General features: G+C 45.8%; 1 protein-coding gene across 2 annotated transcripts in view; it reads left to right on the top strand.

The window, feature by feature from the left end:
• Positions 1-1,271: 1,271 nt before the first annotated feature.
• Positions 1,272-18,624, top strand: part of CDKL1 (cyclin dependent kinase like 1) — an 80,441-nt gene continuing 63,088 nt past the window's right edge. The window contains exons 1-2 of one of the 2 annotated variants that reach the window (XM_030215337.1): positions 1,272-1,325; positions 5,707-6,017. In XM_030215337.1, the coding sequence (XP_030071197.1) occupies positions 5,850-6,017 (168 nt within the window). In that variant the 5' untranslated portion in view covers positions 1,272-1,325; positions 5,707-5,849. Of the gene's footprint in view, positions 1,326-5,191; positions 5,245-5,706; positions 6,018-18,624 lie in introns of those variants that run through there. The other variant, XM_030215338.1, reaches the window with a different exon arrangement.

Raw genomic sequence — 18,624 nt, 5'->3', positions numbered from 1 at the left:
CTGCACCAAATCTAGCAAAGCGGTCTCAGTCAGCAGCTCCATAAAGTGGGTTATTTTATTTGTCTTCATGTGAAAGTGGTGCAGAGTGCATAATATCCTGCCCACCCAAAGAAACCTAACGCATTTATACTGCTACTTAATTACTGATCCCAGTGGTCAGCAATAACAATCCATACTCAAGAAATAGTGTAAACTGGCTGCTGCATGCTCAGGTGCCTGAGGTTACACCAGGATACTGTTGGCTGGCTGCTGCAAGGATATCAAGTACCTTGTGCAGCCTTATGTGCCACCTTCCGCTGTGCCAGGGGCGTAGTCAGACACCCAATTTTGGGTGGGCCTGGGCCCAAGATGGGTGGGCAGAAGTACTCCACCCTGTCCCACAAGTGATTTGGTCTCTCTCTCTCTCGTCTGCATGCCATATGGTCTTTTAAACATCCCCTCCCCCGAATACATTTTAAATAGCAGCAACTAATACAAACTGCTCATGTTGGCCCCACAGTCTTCCCTCCCCTGATGCAACTTCCACACAGGCGGGAATACGTCAAAGGGAAAGCTGCGGGCCGGTGCGAATAGTATGTATCAGTGACTGCTCGCTGCAGGAGAAGATCTGCTATTTACAAGGTACTGTATGCAGGAGGGACAGTTGTTGGGAGTTTTTGGCTGGTGGGGCTTGGGAATCCCTGCCAGCTACATCATAGGTGTGCTGCTACTGGGTGGGCCTGAGCCCAAAGTGGGCTATGCCACTGCGCCGTGCTCTGGATAAATGGATTATTTCCAATGTCTTCTCCGCCGGAAAAGTACGCCCTCTAATTTAAAAGTGGATGCTGAGGTCAGGACCGATTGTTTTCCTTCGGCTGCTCCTTTTTGCCTCCCCCCCCCCCCCCCCCCCCCACGATGATGCCTACTGTTGCGTAACGTTTCACCCGAAGCAGGGGTAATGGAACACCTTTTTGGTTGTAGACGACGAACCTGCAACCCCCTCCCCCCCCACCCCAGCTCATTCCTGATGTACTGTTATATATGGTGTGGGGTCCTGGCCTCTGTGGCTCACCCCATTCTGCTGCCTATGAAACCCGAGAAGGTTTACCTCCTCACTGCAATGAATTAAAAACAAAACACAGCGCGGCCGGTGGTTGTGGACGCTTAAAGTGGGCAAAGCACAACATGAAAGGGAGCGGAAGCGGCAGGGACGCGCCGATTGGCTGTTGCGGCAGGGGCGGGACTCCTGTAGTTCCCATGGGGACACCTCTGGCCGGAGGCCCGCGAGGCAGGTCGCGCGCCCCTGCGTGTGCTGTCAGTGCTGCGAGCCGTGGCCCCGGTGACAGGTGCAGTATTCTTCTCTTCCTTCTTCTGCCTTTGCTGTACCGCTGGGCGAGCCGTCGCTGCCCTTTGCGCGTGGCGACGCGATCGTGTTTTATTTATTGCTCTGTATGTCCCTGTCAGTTCTGTTTCCACCGCCACATTTTAGTGTAGCTGCCTCTCAGCTAGTACCGCTTCATCTGATGCAGCCGTGAGATATGCATCAGGCGCAGAGTAGGCTGGCTGCTGGTCTGACTGTAGGGATTCCGCATGTGTTCTGGATTATATAGGCGAAAGGTGCTGCTACTGTACACTCGTTTACTACACCCAGATCGGTCCCGCTTATCACAACTGAGACTTGCACATAACAGATATATTTTTATGTACTGATACTTTGCATACTAGCCAGTTCCGTAGTAGTAAACCGTTGCATGCAAAACTTAAAATCCGAAACCTATAACATTATTATTATTATTGAGAATGTTGGGGCATCATTTGAAATGCTGTGAGTAATTTGGGGGAAGATAATTTCTGTACTTAGACTAGAAAAGAAACATTTTCTTGTTAAAAATTTTCCGTTCCCAATAGTGTTTTTTAAAACATATTTTATAGTATAAGTTATAGAAAAACATTTCTTAGTTTAACTGTTAGAGAGACTTCTAAAAATGCAAAATGCATTGAGTGTTTGGGGGATTAAAAATGCCGTGTGTTAATAAAAATAAACATTTTATCATGTTTATTTTAATAAAACTGCCAGGGGCCCTAGTTTAAAGAATTTTGCCACATTTCAAGAATGAAGGGAAGACATTTGGGGAGAAGAAGGGGGTAGTTTTCTAACTTTTCACAGTGATAAAAAGTCCATGGGCACTTTTATTTATTTATTTATTTTAACCTGTGGACTTTGCCCTAAATTTAAAAGTGAAGTATGCATTTGTTTTCATTGAAAATGATCTTAGACAAACCATCTGCCATATTTATACTTGCTAAGTTTGTGCAGGTAGCTTTTCCAAGGAAAAATGCATGTATGCTTTTGAAATTAGAAAAGTACACCTATATTTGCAAACTCCCAACCTGCACCAGGGGACACCTCTTCTGACTGTGATTAAAGTTACATACACTGTAGCATTGTGCTTGTAAATCTACCCCCATACAGGGAGTGCAGTTTTCGAAAAGCCTGCTTCTGTGGCTAAGATACTGTCTTTCCTGCAGAAACGGCTTAGAACATTACCCTCTCTGAAAATAGAAGTCCTAGCCTTAGTGGTGGAGTAGTCTAGTGGTTAGTGCAGTGGACTTTGATCCTGGGGAACTGAGTTTGATTCCCACTGCCGCTCCTTGTGACTCTGGGCAAGTCACTTAACCCTCCATTGCCCCTGGTACAAAATAAGTACCTGAATATATGTAAACCGCTTTGAATGTAGTTGCAAAAACCTCAGAAAGGCAGTATATCAAGTCCCCTTTCCCTTCACTCTCAATTTTTGAGTGATATGATAATATTTCTGTTAAAATTTAAATTTAGACAAATAAGATTAAGGGCCCCTTTTACCAAGCTGCGGGTAAAAGCCTGGAAATAGCCCTGCAGTAAGTGAACCATTTGCCATGCAGCCATTTCCCGGGGGAGCCTTTACCACCACCCATTGAAGCAGTAAAGGCTCCCATAATACCCTGGCAGTAACCGGGCTGTGCAATTACTGCCAGGTAAGCCCCTGGCACTAGAAAATAAAAATGCATTGTCTAGCTTTGGAGTTGGCGCATGGCAGAGGTGAGATTACCACCGGGCTCCTGCAGTAGCCTGGTAGTAGGCCCGATTTGCTGCATGCCTACGCAATGATAGCCCTAAGTGCTCGCTTATAATTAAATATAGATAGGAATAAAATTTAAAAACTACTGGCACATGTATTAATAGATAAACTACAGAACTAAAATTCAGACTATTTTTGTCCGTTTTATTTTGTAAAAGATGAACATAAGAGCTTGCATACTGGGTCAGACCCAAGATTTACCAAACCCAGGATTCTGTTTCCAACAGTGGCCAATTCAGGTCACAGGGATCCCAGAAAGTAGCTAGATTCCATGCAGCTTACCTGTGGGTTAAGCAGTGGATTTACTCTAGTCTACCTTACCAAGGGGTCGTTTTTCTAAGCTGCAGTACGTGCTAGCATGCGCTTATTATAGGTTACAGTAGTTTAGTGCTCAGGCATCCTGTGGTAAGTTCTGGATCTGCGTGTGCAAACTACGAGCTAAAAAATGTTTTGTAATTTTTCTGGGAGGGGCTGTTTCTAGAGCAGAGAGTGGGCATTTCTGCGCTAATCAGTGAGCACATCTGTTGATTGTTATCTTGAGCAGATGGTACTTTCCTTTTAATGGCATTCTTTTCCATTTTATTATATTTTAATTGTGCATTGCCTTGACCTCCCTGGTCGGTAACTAAACTAAAAACCACATCTACATTACCACATACTAACTGGTTAGTGCAGGATTAGTATGTGAGCCAGTGACATAGCCATGGGAGGGGGCCTTGAGGGCCTGGGTCCCTCACTTTGGGCTCAGGCCCCTTCCAATCCTGCAGCACCCCCTTAAACAGATGGCTGGGATGCCAAAGCCCCACCAGCCAAAGAAATGCAGTGCCCGAGCTGCTTCCTTCCTCTCTGTGCTGCTTCTGAAATACAGACATCTGTGGTGGGCCTCCTGCCACAGACTCTAGGACTTCTCTTGCATGCTCACTTCCTGTCAATTTGGAGTTACTGCCCGGCTACTGCGAGGCCCGGGCGGTAATTTCATTTTTTACGCGCGTCTGCTATGTGCGCCAGAAAATATTTTTTATTTTCTTGCACTCGGCGGAAACCGGGTGGTAATCATCATTTTATCTGCGTAGATGATTACCGCATGGTTACCACATGAGACCTTACCGCTAAGTCAATGGTTAGCGATAAGGTCTCGGGCCCAAAATGGACGCGCGCCAATTTTTATTTTGCCACACGTCCATTTTCAACAAAAATTTAAGAAGGCCTTTTTTAGAGGTGCACTGAAAAATGGATCATGCATGCCCAAAACACGCGCCTACACTAGCGCAGCCCATTTTTCAGCGCACCTTAGTAAAAGGACTCGTATATGTTCCCTCTTTGTTTATATCCTACACTGTGAATGAAAATGTTCTATTACATATTGTGTTGACGTTGTAAGTATACTATGCCATACTTTGTATTATTTTGTGAATATTTTTACTGCTTTAATTGTCTATTGCTTATGTTTGATTTATTCTTACTGTACTCTGGCTTGAGTGAATTCCTTAAAAAAGACGGTAAATAAATCCTAAGTAAAATAAAAAAATAAATAGTAGAAAATGTGCCTTTTTCTCCTGCTCAGTGTTTATAGAATAAAAGCTTGATAAATCAGGCCTTTATCTGAATAATATTTTAGATCAGAGGCATGTAGGAAAGAGTCTGACCCCTCCGTTTGCTTCCTAACATACGTCTTTCAAAACTATGCCCTTTAAGTTCCTCTTTGTTTCAAAATATTCTTCTGTCGTAGAAAGGTTCTCACTCATTGTGGCCTGCTTCTTGGCTACGTGACTGTATTTAGATGTGAGACTCTTCATTAACAGCAACAGGGGTTTTTTTTTTTCACCTTTCGAGGTGAGGATGATAATAGTATCCCATTTCAAGACATAAATATCTTGGTTTTGCCTCAGCAGTTACACCTTGTAAGCAGTATTGGAAACCTCACTGACAATATTACATTATTTTTTTAATTTGTAGAATGGCCCATCTCCTGTTTCCATGTGACGCCCTGCTGTGAAAGCAATTTAATTTACATAATCTTTGCATTATTTCATGGAGCATTTGGAGGAGTGGGTGGATAATGAGTAGATTTTGTTCATGTCAGAGAGGGTAAATCTTGGCAGAGTTGAGCACTTACTGGCTGATATACAAAGAGGTTCTTAATAAGGTAAGTGTTTCTTCACCTTAACAGCAGCGGTTGAACTGTGCATTAATATGTTTTTAAGAGAAAAGGGTTTTAGACATGAAACAAGAACTGACCTAGAAGAGAGAGTATCAGTTTGCTATGGATGCAACACCCTACGTCATGCCTGAAGCCTACTGTACTACACTGCAGGAAGCAAATCATGTTTATTTTCCTGTGTGGAGTTAAAACTTCATTTTAGCCCTTGCGTGTGCATTCATGAGGTTTAAGTTTGATTTAGGATAGCATATTTTAAAGTATTTGCAAGCTTACATTTTAAACAATGTATTAAAAAATTGGAAATCCACTCAAGGCAGTTACCCAAGTAAAGGTAACCTCTTATTGTATACAGTATCTTGTTTCTAACTATCTGAACAGTTAGTGGGGAGCAAGAGGTGCATTGGTTCACTGTCTGTTTTCTAACTCGGTGCATTGTTCTGTTTTTAGGTCTTTGACAAAAGAACACATTGCAGCCCAGGGAAGAGGCTGCCTCTGCAAATCTCTGCCCTTTTGTGCCGACTGCAGTCACTAAGGAGGACCTTTTGGATAGGCGCTTTAAAGGTCATCATTTAGAAGGTCCTTGTTTTCCCATGGAGAAGTACGAAAAGATTGGCAAGATTGGAGAAGGCTCCTATGGAGTTGTTTTCAAATGCAGAAACAGAGACACTGGGCAGATAGTAGCCATTAAAAAGTTTTTAGAGTCGGAGGATGATCCGGTCATAAAGAAGATTGCCCTGCGAGAAATCCGCATGCTGAAGGTAAGCACTTCACTGGCTTTCTCTGGAAATCTCACTAATCAGAAAAGGACCTACTTATTAATTAAACTTAAAAAAAAAGCATTTTCAGGATATATTTCCAAATTATAAAGTGAGGCTGTTACCGATCATTAAGACGTTGTATAGTTTAAAAATTGTGCATCTGATTAAGCAATTAGGCATGAGGCTGTGTGTTACTAGAGTTCTGTGTCTGTCTTATTAGATATATGTGCTTTGCTTTGCGTTGTGTTATGAGATTACACATATTCCTTGATAGTGTGTGTGTACATATGTTGTGTATTTCTGCATGCTTAATTTAATTGGTGAGCAAAATTTCTTGCCTGCTTCTGCTGAGTTGTTCTTCTGTGGCCTGAGGCAATGCCTGGAAGGATCTGACCTTTGGGTGGACTGTAGAGGATTTTGTAAAGAGACTTTAGTGGATCGTGGCTATAGAATGATGGGGAAAAAGAGGAAGATAACAGGAGAGGATAAGGCTGGGTAAATCTCTCTTATCTGCACCCTTCTCCTCCACTGCTAACTCCAGACTCCGTTCCTTTTATCTTGCTGCACCATATTCCTGGAATAGACTTCCTGAGCTGGTACGTCAAGCTCCATCTCTGGCCGTCTTCAAATCTAAGCTAAAAGCCCACCTTTTTGATGCTGCTTTTAACTCCTAACCCTTATTCACTTGTTCAGAACCCTTATTTTATCATCCTGACTTTAATATTCCCTTATCTCTTGTTTGTCCTGTTTGTCTGTCCTAATTAGATTGTAAGCTCTGTTGAGCAGGGACTGTCTCTTCATGTTTAAGTGTACAGCGCTGCGTACGTCTAGTAGCGCTATAGAAATGGTAAGAAGTAGTAGAAGCAAATAAAAGGGGGCAAAAAACCCCAGTCTTCTCCCCCCAAAACCCAAAGACATAGGAACCAGAAAAATAAACTAAGGGGTGCAGTTGTTTTATTGATTTATGACATTTATGTCCCGCATTATCTCAAATAAGTTTGAATTCAATGTGGCTAACAATAAACATTTGCAGAAAGTACAATACAATTAGTATTAGCATATGTAGTAATAATATAATACACAAACTTCACTACTATTGAATAACAAGAGCAGGGTTGCAAGCGCGCCTGAGAACTAACGATGTGGCCTACCGTTAAGATGTGTTATTTAACCATTAACTCGTGCTATTTTAGACAGGTCACATTTTGTGCAAGGTGACCTAGTTGCTAATGACTGGGGTTAACAATGAAACACCTGTTAACGGTAGCCCATGTTGATAGCTTCTTCCCCTAAATAAAATTAATGATTATGGAAGTAATGAAGGCCCCTGAAATATGTAAATTTTGAAGAGAGAATTTTACCTGGCTTCTAAAAATGTTGATAGTACCTAGCTTCTTTACTACACCTTATTATGAGGTTGTATGTATTCTATAAAGCACTAAAGTTTATTCTGGAATTGCAGACGTTCAATATTGTATGGACATTATGAGCGTAAATGTGTTCTGTGTAGTGTTATATGATACAGTTTCTGTATAGTGTTAAGTATATGCTGTGAGATTATAGCTATCCTGTTTTGTGGTAACAACATGTAACCATTAGTTCGTAATTATTGCTATATGTTCTATTTTTAAATTCTAAATTCTTGGATTCCAAATTTCCTAAACTTGTGGACAGAAAGGCTGTTATTGATATTTCCTTTTATTTCTTTTTTTGCCTCTTGTATAAATGCCGATTGCATACTCACGTATTGTGATGATATATTGAAATATATGAATAAAGAAATAATTTAAAAAAAAAAGAAATATCCAAAAGAAGCACCAGGGATCTGTGTCCAGATTTTGAAGGCTCCTGGTGCTTCTTTTGGTTATTTGGACTTTTGTTCTGTACTTTAAACAGTAGAAATATAGCATCATTCACCCCCCCCATGGAAAAAAAAAGTCCTTATGTTCATAGCAAGCTCAGGTTTCTCCGAGGACAAGCAGGCTGCTTGTTCTCACTGATGGGTGACGTCCACGGCAGCCCCTCCAATCAGAACACTTTCTAGCAAAGTCCTTTGCTAGTCCTCGCGCGCCGATGCGCACCGTGCATGCGCGGCCGTCTTCCCGCCCAAACCGGCTCGTGCCGGCCAGTCTTCTTTTGTCCGCGCTCGGTACGGTCGTGTTTCGCCGTTCGCGCCCCAAAAAGTTGACCTCGCGCGTCGTCATCGACTTTGTTCTTTAAAAAAAAAAAAGGTGTCGGGAGGAGGCCTCTTGGTTTTCTCCCTTCCCGTACTTCGAGTTTTTGCCCCAGTAAGTTTTCTTTCGTCGTCGGGGTAGGCCCTATTTAGGCCTCGGTCGAAGTTTTTCTTCTCCCTATTTTTGTGGTGCCATTTTCGCCATTTCGAGTTTTGATCTCGCCAGCGCGATTTTTCCGCCCATGACATCGAAGTCTTCCAGCGGCTTCAAGAAGTGCACCCAGTGCGCCCGGGTAATCTCGCTCACTGACAGGCAAGCGTCGTGTCTTCAGTGTCTGGGGGCTGGGCACCGCCCTCAGGCCTGTAGTCTGTGTTCCCTTTTACAAAAGCGGACTCAGGTAGCGAGGTTAGCCCAGTGGAATATTTTGTTCTCGGGCTCTTCGTCAGCATCGGCACCGGGAGTATCAACTGCCTCGACGTCGTCGGCGCCTGGACCTTCATCCTCGCCCCCGATTGCATCGAGTGCATCGAGGCATCGGCCCTCTGCATCGGGGCGACATCGGAAGGCTGCGTCGGTGTCAGTGGCATCGAGACCTCCTCGTCTGCTGATGTCGTCGGACGGTGGTGCTTCGTCTGGAGTGCAGGTGAGGGCTGTCCATTCCCCTGCTGGTGGCGGTGAGCCTTCGGGTGGGTCTCCCCCTACCCTGAGGGCTCCTGCGGTACAGCCCCCCCCGAGCGACCCTCTTCAGCTTCGTGGGAAGACAAAGGAGACATCAGATATTTCTCTGACGAGGAGTCTGAGGGTCTTCCTTCCGATCCCACTCCCTCTCCTGAAAGACAGCTTTCTCCTCCTGAGAGCCTGTCTTTCGCTTTCTTTGTCCGGGAGATGTCTACGGCCATCCCCTTCCCGGTGGTTGTGGAGGACGAGCCCAGGGCTGAAATGTTTGAGCTCCTGGACTATCCTTCTCCACCTAAGGAAGCGTCCACAGTACCCATGCACCATGTCCTCAAAAAGACATTGCTGGCGAACTGGACCAAGCCTTTAACTAATCCCCACATTCCCAAGAAGATCGAGTCCCAGTACCGGATCCATGGGGACCCAGAGCTGATGCGCACGCAGTTGCCTCATGACTCTGGAGTTGTGGATTTGGCCCTAAAGAAGGCCAAGAGTTCTAGAGAACATGCTTCAGTGCCCCCGGGCAAGGACTCTAGAACCTTGGACTCCTTTGGGAGGAAGGCCTACCATTCTTCTATGCTCGTGGCCAAGATTCAGTCCTACCAGCTCTACACGAGCATACACATGCGGAACAATGTGCGGCAGTTGGCGGGCTTGGTGGACAAGCTCCCCCCTGAGCAAGCCAGGCCTTTTCAGGAGGTGGTCAGGCAGCTGAAGGCGTGCAGAAAATTCCTGACCAGAGGGGTGTATGACACCTTTGATGTTGCGTCCAGGGCCGCTGCTCAAGGTGTGGTGATGCGCAGACTCTCATGGCTGCGTGCCTCCGACCTGGAGAATAGAATCCAGCAGCGGATTGTGGACTCGCCTTGCCGTGCGGATAATATTTTTGGAGAAAAAGTCGAACAGGTGGTAGAGCAGCTCCATCAGCGGGACACCGCATTCGACAAGTTCTCCCGCCGGCAGCCTTCAGCCTCTACCTCTACAGGTAGAAGATTTTTCGGGGGAAGGAAGACTGTTCCCTACTCTTCTGGCAAGCGTAGGTACAATCCTCCTTCTCGACAGCCTGCGGCCCAGGCTAAGCCCCAGCGCGCTCGCTCTCGTCAGCAGCGTGCGCCTCAGCAAGGCCCCGCGGCTCCCCAGCAAAAGCAAGGGGCGAGCTTTTGACTGGCTCCAGCAGAGCATAGCCGACATCCAAGTGTCAGTGCCGGGCAACCTGCCAGTCGGAGGGAGGTTGAAAGCTTTTCACCAAAGGTGGCCAATCATAACCTCCGATCAGTGGGTTCTACAAATAGTCCGGCAAGGATACACTCTCAATTTGGCCTCAAAACCTCCAAATTGTCCTCCGGGAGCTCAGTCTTACAGCTTCCAGCACAAGCAGGTACTTGCAGAGGAACTCTCCGCCCTTCTCAGCGCCAATGCGGTCGAGCCCGTGCCATCCGGGCAAGAAGGGCTGGGATTCTATTCCAGGTACTTCCTTGTGGAAAAGAAAACAGGGGGGATGCGTCCCATCCTAGACCAACGGGCCCTGAACAAATATCTGGTCAAAGAAAAGTTCAGGATGCTTTCCCTGGGCACCCTTCTCCCCATGATTCAGGAAAACGATTGGCTATGCTCTCTGGACTTGAAGGACGCCTACACGCACATCCCGATACTGCCAGCTCACAGGCAGTATCTGCGATTTCGGCTGGGCACACGTCACTTCCAGTACTGTGTGCTACCCTTTGGGCTCGCCTCTGCGCCCAGAGTGTTCACCAAGTGCTTGGCTGTAGTAGCAGCGGCACTTCGCAGACTGGGGGTACACGTGTTCCCGTATCTCGACGATTGGCTGGTGAAGAACACATCCGAGGCAGGAGCCCTGCAGTCCATGCAGATGACTATTCGCCTCCTGGAGCTACTGGGGTTTGTGATAAATTACCCAAAGTCCCATCTTCTTCCAGTGCAGAAACTTGAATTCATAGGAGCTCTGCTGGATTCTCGGACGGCTCGCGCCTCTCTCCCAGAGGCGAGAGCCAACAACTTGTTGTCCCTCGTCTTGCGGGTGCGAGCGTCCCAGCAGATCACAGCTCGGCAGATGTTGAGATAGCTGGGCCACATGGCCTCCACAGTTCATGTGACTCCCATGGCCCGCCTTCACATGAGATCTGCTCAATGGACCCTAGCTTCCCAGTGGTTTCAGGCTGCTGGGGATCTAGAGGACGTGATCCACCTGTCCACGAGTTTTCTCGAATCCCTGTATTGGTGGACGATTTGGTCCAATTTGACTCTGGGACGTCTTTTCCAAATTCCTCAGCCACAAAAAGTGCTGACCACGGATGCGTCTCTCCTGGGATGGGGAGCTCATGTCGATGGGCTTCACACCCAAGGAAGCTGGTCCCTCCAGGAACGCGATCTACAGATCAATCTTCTGAAGTTACGAGCGATCTGGAACGCTCTGAAGGCTTTCAGAGATCGGCTGTCCCACCAAATTATCCAAATTCAGACAGACAACCAGGTTGCCATGTACTACATCAACAAGCAGGGGGGCACCGGATCTCACCCCCTGTGTCAGGAAGCCATCAGCATGTGGCTTTAGGCTCGCCGTCACGGCATGGTGCTCCAAGCCACATATCTGGCAGGCGTAAACAACAGTCTGGCCGACAGGTTGAGCAGGATTATGCAACCTCACGAGTGGTCGCTCAATTCCCGTGTAGTGCGACAGATCTTCCAGGTGTGGGGCACCCCCTTGGTAGATCTCTTCGCATCTCGAGCCAACCACAAATTCCCTCAGTTCTGTTCCAGGCTTCAGGCCCACGGCAGACTGGCATCCTCCTGGACTGGGGGGAGGGTCTGCTGTATGCTTATCCTCCCATACCTCTGGTGAGGAAGACTTTGTTGAAACTCAAGCAAGACCGAGGCACCATGATTCTGATTGCTCCTTTTTGGCCGCGTCAGATCTGGTTCCCTCTTCTTCTGGAGTTGTCCTCCGAAGAACCGTGGAGATTGGAGTGTTTTCCGACCCTCATCACACAGGACGAAGGGACGCTTCTGCATCCCAACCTCCAGTCTCTGGCTCTCACGGCCTGGATGTTGAGAGCATAGACTTTGCCTCTTTGGGTCTGTCGGAGGGTGTCTCCCGTGTCTTGCTTGCTTCCAGGAAAGATTCCACTAAGAGGAGTTACTTCTTTCTATGGAGGAGGTTTGCCGTCTGGTGTGACAGCAAGGCCCTAGATCCTCATTCTTGTCCTACACAGTCCCTGCTTGAATACCTTCTGCACTTGTTTGAGTCCGGTCTCAAGACCAACTCTGTAAGGGTTCACCTTAGTGCAATCAGTGCATACCATTACCGTGTGGAAGGTAAGCCGATCTCAGGACAGCCTTTAGTTGTTCGCTTCATGAGAGGTTTGCTTTTGTCAAAGCCCCCTGTCAAGCCTCCTACAGTGTCATGGGATCTCAATGTCGTTCTCACCCAGCTGATGAAACCTCCTTTTGAGCCACTGGATTCCTGCCATCTGAAGTACTTGACCTGGAAGGTCATTTTCTTGGTGGCAGTTACTTCAGCTCGTAGAGTCAGTGAGCTGCAGGCCCTGGTAGCCCAGGCCCCTTACACCAAATTTCATCATAACAGAGTAGTCCTCCGCACTCACCCTAAGTTCTTGCCAAAGGTTGTGTCGGAGTTCCATCTGAACCAGTCAATTGTCTTGCCAACATTCTTTCCCCGTCCTCATTCCTGCCCTGCTGAACGTCAGCTGCACACATTGGACTGCAAGAGAGCATTGGCCTTCTATCTGGAGCGGACACAGCCCAACAGACAGTCCGCCCAATTGTTTGTTTCTTTTGATCCCAACAGGAGGGGAGTGGCTGTGGGAAAACGCACCATATCCAATTGGCTAGCAGATTGCATTTCCTTCACTTACGCCCAGGCTGGGCTGGCTCTTGAGGGTCATGTCACGGCTCATAATGTTAGAGCCATGGCAGCGTCGGTAGCCCACTTGAAGTCAGCCACTATTGAAGAGATTTGCAAAGCTGCGACGTGGTCATCTGTCCACACATTCACATCTCATTACTGCCTGCAGCAGGATACCCGACGCGACAGTCGGTTCGGGCAGTCAGTACTTTAGAATCTGTTCGGGGTTTAGAATCCAACTCCACCCCCCTAGGCCCATATTTGTTCTGTTCCAGGCTGCACTCTCAGTTAGTTGGTAAATTTTTTAGGTCAATCTCAGTTATGTCCTCGCCGTTGCGAGGCCCAATTGACCATGGTTGTTGTTTTGAGAGAGCCTGGGGGCTAGGGATACCCCATCAGTGAGAACAAGCAGCCTGCTTGTCCTCGGAGAAAGCGAATGCTACATACCTGTAGAAGGTATTCTCCGAGGACAGCAGGCTGATTGTTCTCACAAACCCGCCCGCCTCCCCTTTGGAGTTGTGTCTTCCCTTCTCTTTGTCTTGCTACATATGAGACTGGCCGGCACGAGCCGGTTCGGGCGGGAAGACGGCCGCGCATGCGCGGTGCATATCGGCGCGCGAGGACTAGCAAAGGACTTTGCTAGAAAGTGTTCCGATTGGAGGGGCTGCCGTGGACGTCACCCATCAGTGAGAACAATCAGCCTGCTGTCCTCGGAGAATACCTTCTACAGGTATGTAGCATTCGCTTTATGTGCAGACATCAGGGCGGATTGAGAGTACTCTGGGCTCCCCACCATCACTGCTGCCCCTGCGCACACACTGCTGCCACCCACCCCCCCCCCCCCCCACACACACACGCTACCACTGCCCCTCCACACGCTACCACTGCTGCCGCAGCCCTTACCTTGAAGGGGTGATCTAGTGGCTTGTTCGGGGGCAGAGACACCAAGGGTGGCCCATCCCAATACTAGAGATTTACCACCACAGTGCTGGAGATTGAAGGCCAAACGAGTGAGATTTTTCTCGCAGGTCCCTACCAAGTCTTAACCAGCTCTAGCATATGTACATTCTTAAAACTGATATATTCTAATTAATAGAAAATAATTGTTTTTTATTTGAAAAATTTAGTACACAGTATTTAAAAAGAGATTGACAAACATCACAAAATCTACATTAATGAGGAGAAAAAGAGAAAAGCAAACATTAATCTAAGGAACACAACAACATAACCTCAATCCAGTAGCAGGCATATTATAAATGTATACAAAACCCTTCAAAAGTCACTCGGGACCTTTATGACACACATCTACCATTTTATACAAATAAAAGCAAGCCAGTTTCCCTAGTCTTTATTAAATTAATGAACCCAGTCAACTCTCTTTTCTCTTATTTAAACATTGTCCCCTGCCCCCTCCCTCAGAATAATGAAGGATTCCCTGAGGAAAGCACCCTGTGTTTTAGAATAGGTGCGAGGCGAGCTGAGCTGAACAAATATCATAATCCCTGAACTTTTTTAAACAATTTTCCTTTTTTTTTTATTGGGAGGACATCCTAACACAGCAATTTCTGCTAAACTAAAGGGGAATCTTGATGATTTTGTTTTGTTCAGGCTAGTGGTATAATAATATTATGCAAATTAACGCCCATGTTTACTAAGGTGAGCCATAGAAATGTATAGGCGCGTTAGCGTTTAACGCACCTTAACTTTAAAGGCAGGTTAGAAACGCTAACACACCTTAGTAAACATACCCCTAAATATAATGCAGTACAGTACTCAGTACAATAATATAAAAAAATCAAAACAGTTCAGATATAAATTGTAGTTTAGAATTTTGTATTTAAATACCCCTGCTAACGATTGGAGTGGAGGAGTGGCCTAGTGGTTAGGGTGGTGGACTTTGGTCCTGAGGAACTGAGTTCAATTCCCACTTCAGGCACAGGCAGCTCCTTGTGACTGTGGGCAAGTCACTTAACCCTCCATTGCCCCATGTAAGCCGCATTGAGCCTGCCATGAGTGGGAAAGCGCAGGGTACAAATGTAACAAAAATAAAATAGATACTATTGGAGATTCTACATGGAATGTTGCTATTCCACTAGCAACATTCCATGTAGAAGGCTGCGCAGGCTTCTGTTTCTGTCAGACTCACAGAAGCAGAAGCCTGCGCGGCCACATTGGTGATCTGCAAGGGCCGACTTCTACATGGAATGTTGCTAGTGGTTAGGGTGGTGGACTTTGGTCCTGAGGAACTGAGTTGGATTCCCACTTCAGGCACAGGCAGCTCCTTGTGACTCTGGGCAAGTCACTTAACCCTCCATTGCCCCATGTAAGCCACATTGAGCCTGCCATGAGTGGGAAAGCGCGGGGTACAAATGTAACAAAAATAAAATAGATACTATTGGAGATTCTACATGCAATGTTGCTACTATTGGAGATTCTACATGGAATGTTGCTATTCCACTAGCAACATTCCATGTAGAAGCCTGCGCGGCCACATTGGTGATCTGCAAGGGCCGACTTCTACATGGAATGTTGCTAGTGGTTAGGGTGGTGGACTTTGGTCCTGAGGAACTGAGTTGGATTCCCACTTCAGGCACAGGCAGCTCCTTGTGACTCTGGGCAAGTCACTTAACCCTCCATTGCCCCATGTAAGCCACATTGAGCCTGCCATGAGTGGGAAAGCGCGGGGTACAAATGTAACAAAAATAAAATAGATACTATTGGAGATTCTACATGCAATGTTGCTACTATTGGAGATTCTACATGGAATGTTGCTATTCCACTAGCAACATTCCATGTAGAAGCCTGCGCGGCCACATTGGTGATCTGCAAGGGCCGACTTCTACATGGAATGTTGCTAGTGGTTAGGGTGGTGGACTTTGGTCCTGAGGAACTGAGTTCGATTCCCACTTCAGGCACAGGCAGCTCCTTGTGACTCTGGGCAAGTCACTTAACCCTCCATTGCCCCATGTAAGCCACATTCAGCCTGCCATGAGTGGGAAAGCAAGCACGGGGTAAAGTCTTTAAATATATGAAAATAACTTGTCAGAATAAAACATAGTGCCCCATCCAATTACGCCTGACTCAGTAACTACTCAAAATGCCATGTATAAAGCTGCTTCTTAAAAAAACAAAAACAGATGTTAATCTCCCAAGGAAGAAAGGTAGTTTTTTGTTTGTTCCTGAGTTATAACATGGGTTCAGGCAAGGGATGTCGTCCCTCACCAATCTGCTTCATTTCTTTGAAGGCGTGAATAAACAAGTGGATAAAGGTGAGCCGGTTGATGTCGTGTATCTAGATTTTCAGAAAGCTTTTGACAAAGTTCTTGATGAGACTCCCTGAGAAAATTAAAAAGTCATGGGATAGGAGACAAACTCCTTCTGTGGATTAGGAATTGGCTATAGAAATGATAAGTATTAGTAGTAGTTATTGGACAGAAAACAGAGGGTAGGGTTAAATGGCCATTTTTCTCAATGTAGGAGGGTGAATCGTGGAGGGATCTGTATTGGGACCAGTGCTATATAGCATATTTATAAATGATCTGGAAATCGGATTAACAATTGAGGTGATAAAGGGGCCCCTTTTACCAAGCTGCGGCAAAAGGGGGCAAAATGCTCCATTTCAAGTGAAAGCACATTCCTAAAGCAGTTGATAGCAGCCAATGTTTTCCGGGAATGTAAAAGGTGTTGATGTAGGACATTTTAAATTGTTCCATTTTGTTTGCCAGCATTCCACTGGATGGTTTGTTTGTTTGTTACGTTTAATATACCACCTTTCCTAGGAGAATAACAAGGCAGTTTACAAATTCAAACATATAAAGAGAGATTGAAAAGAACACCATTGTGATGCCAAAAAACAAGTAGTCGGAGATTCAAAGAATAAGATTCTAGGAGGAGGCAGTTAACAGATTTTCATTGGCAAAGAAACATGAGCTCTCTTACAATTTGCATGGTCTGTGAATGTTTGTTGGCAGAATATTTGCCATTGGTTTGAGTCTTCCAATTTGTGATTATTGATGCATATTACATCATTCAGTTCTGCATCTAACAATTTTGGGTGGGAGCTGCTAAATCCAGTTGTTACACATTACAGGATCTTCTCCCTGCGAGCTCCGCCTGAGCCACCTGCAGCCTGACTTGGTCACCGGACCAGGCCGGGGTTGTCTTCTACATTGCCAGTCCCGGCTGCTGCTCATTGACAGCTACTTCCACAGTCCATTTTAGACCCTCTTCCCTTTCCCCTTCCTATCCTTTTCCTTTTACCCTATCTAATGTAATTGTAATTGATTCCTGTACATTGTAAGCCACTTTGAGTCTGCTTATTGTGGAAAAAAGTGGGGTATAAATGTTCATAAATAAATAAATAATTTACTCTGCCACTGAGTAAGCCCTGAGGTTTGGGGAGGTGAGAGAAATTCTTCACGGAGGGGAAGAGATCTGATCTGAATGCTCTGAGGTCATTATAGAGTTGGCACCAGGGCACTTAGGGGTCCTTTAACTAAGCTGCGACAAAAGGGGGCCTGTGCTGGCATCACTGTATGTTTTTGACTTGCGTTTAGGTCCCCTTTTACCGCAGCAGGTAAAAGTCTGTTGTTGTTGTTGTTTTTTTTGAAGAAATGGCTGTGTGGCAAGTGAAGCACTTGTAAGAATTTTTTTGAAACTAGTATAAAAATACAATAAAATGTTATTTATTTTGTATTAGGTTATGAATAGTAGTATATTTGTTTTTTTAGCTCTGTACACGAGTGTTGGAAGGGGAATCCTTTCAACTTAGCATATTTTTGATTGGCCAAGCTGAAGATCCCCCTTTAAATTCTCCGTTTTATCTCTTACATAGAATCAAATTTGCACGTTTTCCAGTTTTCTTGTATCATCTCGTGGCACATGGGCCTAGCTTAACTGACTGTGCTATGTGTGGCTTATCAAGAACTGGTGTTGTGAAATAATTGCTTGTCCCACAATTGTATAAACGCATATCAATCTTGTTTACTGGGAAAGCGTCCAATGTGCTGCCTACTCAGCACTGATAACTGTTCCCAGCTCCACAATCATTTCTCATAGGCAAGGACAGAGATACAATCACATTCCCGATCATTTTAACATTGTAACCTGGCTGCCTAGTAACAGTGTTGAAACTAAGAGTTTGTATAAATTTAAGACAAATCTTGTCCTGTATTTTTTTTTAATATGTATATTGGAAATGTAATTGTAAAGTAAGAAGAATTGATCATTCAAGGTACGTCCTATGGCAAATTGCCATCTTTGATTCCCGCCTCAAGTTGCCTCTGAGCCCCACCCTCGGATCTAGATTCACTTCTAGGTTTGGTGGTCGAGCTAGGTCAAGTCTTTGAAAAGTTTTAAACTGAAAGGAGGGAATTCAATAAATGGTGTTGAAAATTCAGCACTGAAAAAACTTGAGCGATAACCCCAGGATTCTATGTAGTGCACCTACCGTTCTGCACCGGAATCCAAGCGTATTCCATAGCAATGCATGTAGCTTAGGTGCCCTTTACTAAGCCACGTAAGGATCTACACTTGCCCAACGTGCGCCAAAATGGAGTTACTGCCCAGCTACCATGTGGCTCTTGCGGTAATTTCATTTTCGGCACACGTCTGATATGCGTGGCTGAAAAATACCTGTTATTTTCGGACACATGTATTGGAGGCATGCCAAGTGGCATTTGGTGCGTGTAGGTCATTACCGCCTGGTTACTACATGAGACTTTACCGCTAGGTCAATGGCTGGTGGTAAAGTCGCAGACCCAAAATGGATGCATGGCAATTTTGATTTTGCTGCACGTCCATTTTTTCAAAAATTTTTAAATGGCCTTTCTTACAGGCGTGCTGAAAAATGGATCAGCGCACACGCCCAAACCCC

Source organism: Microcaecilia unicolor, chromosome 9 (genome assembly GCF_901765095.1).
Source record: "Microcaecilia unicolor chromosome 9, aMicUni1.1, whole genome shotgun sequence".
In the NCBI taxonomy this organism is placed as follows: Eukaryota; Metazoa; Chordata; class Amphibia; order Gymnophiona; family Siphonopidae; genus Microcaecilia; species Microcaecilia unicolor.
This window is presented reverse-complemented; position numbering and strand designations above follow the sequence as displayed.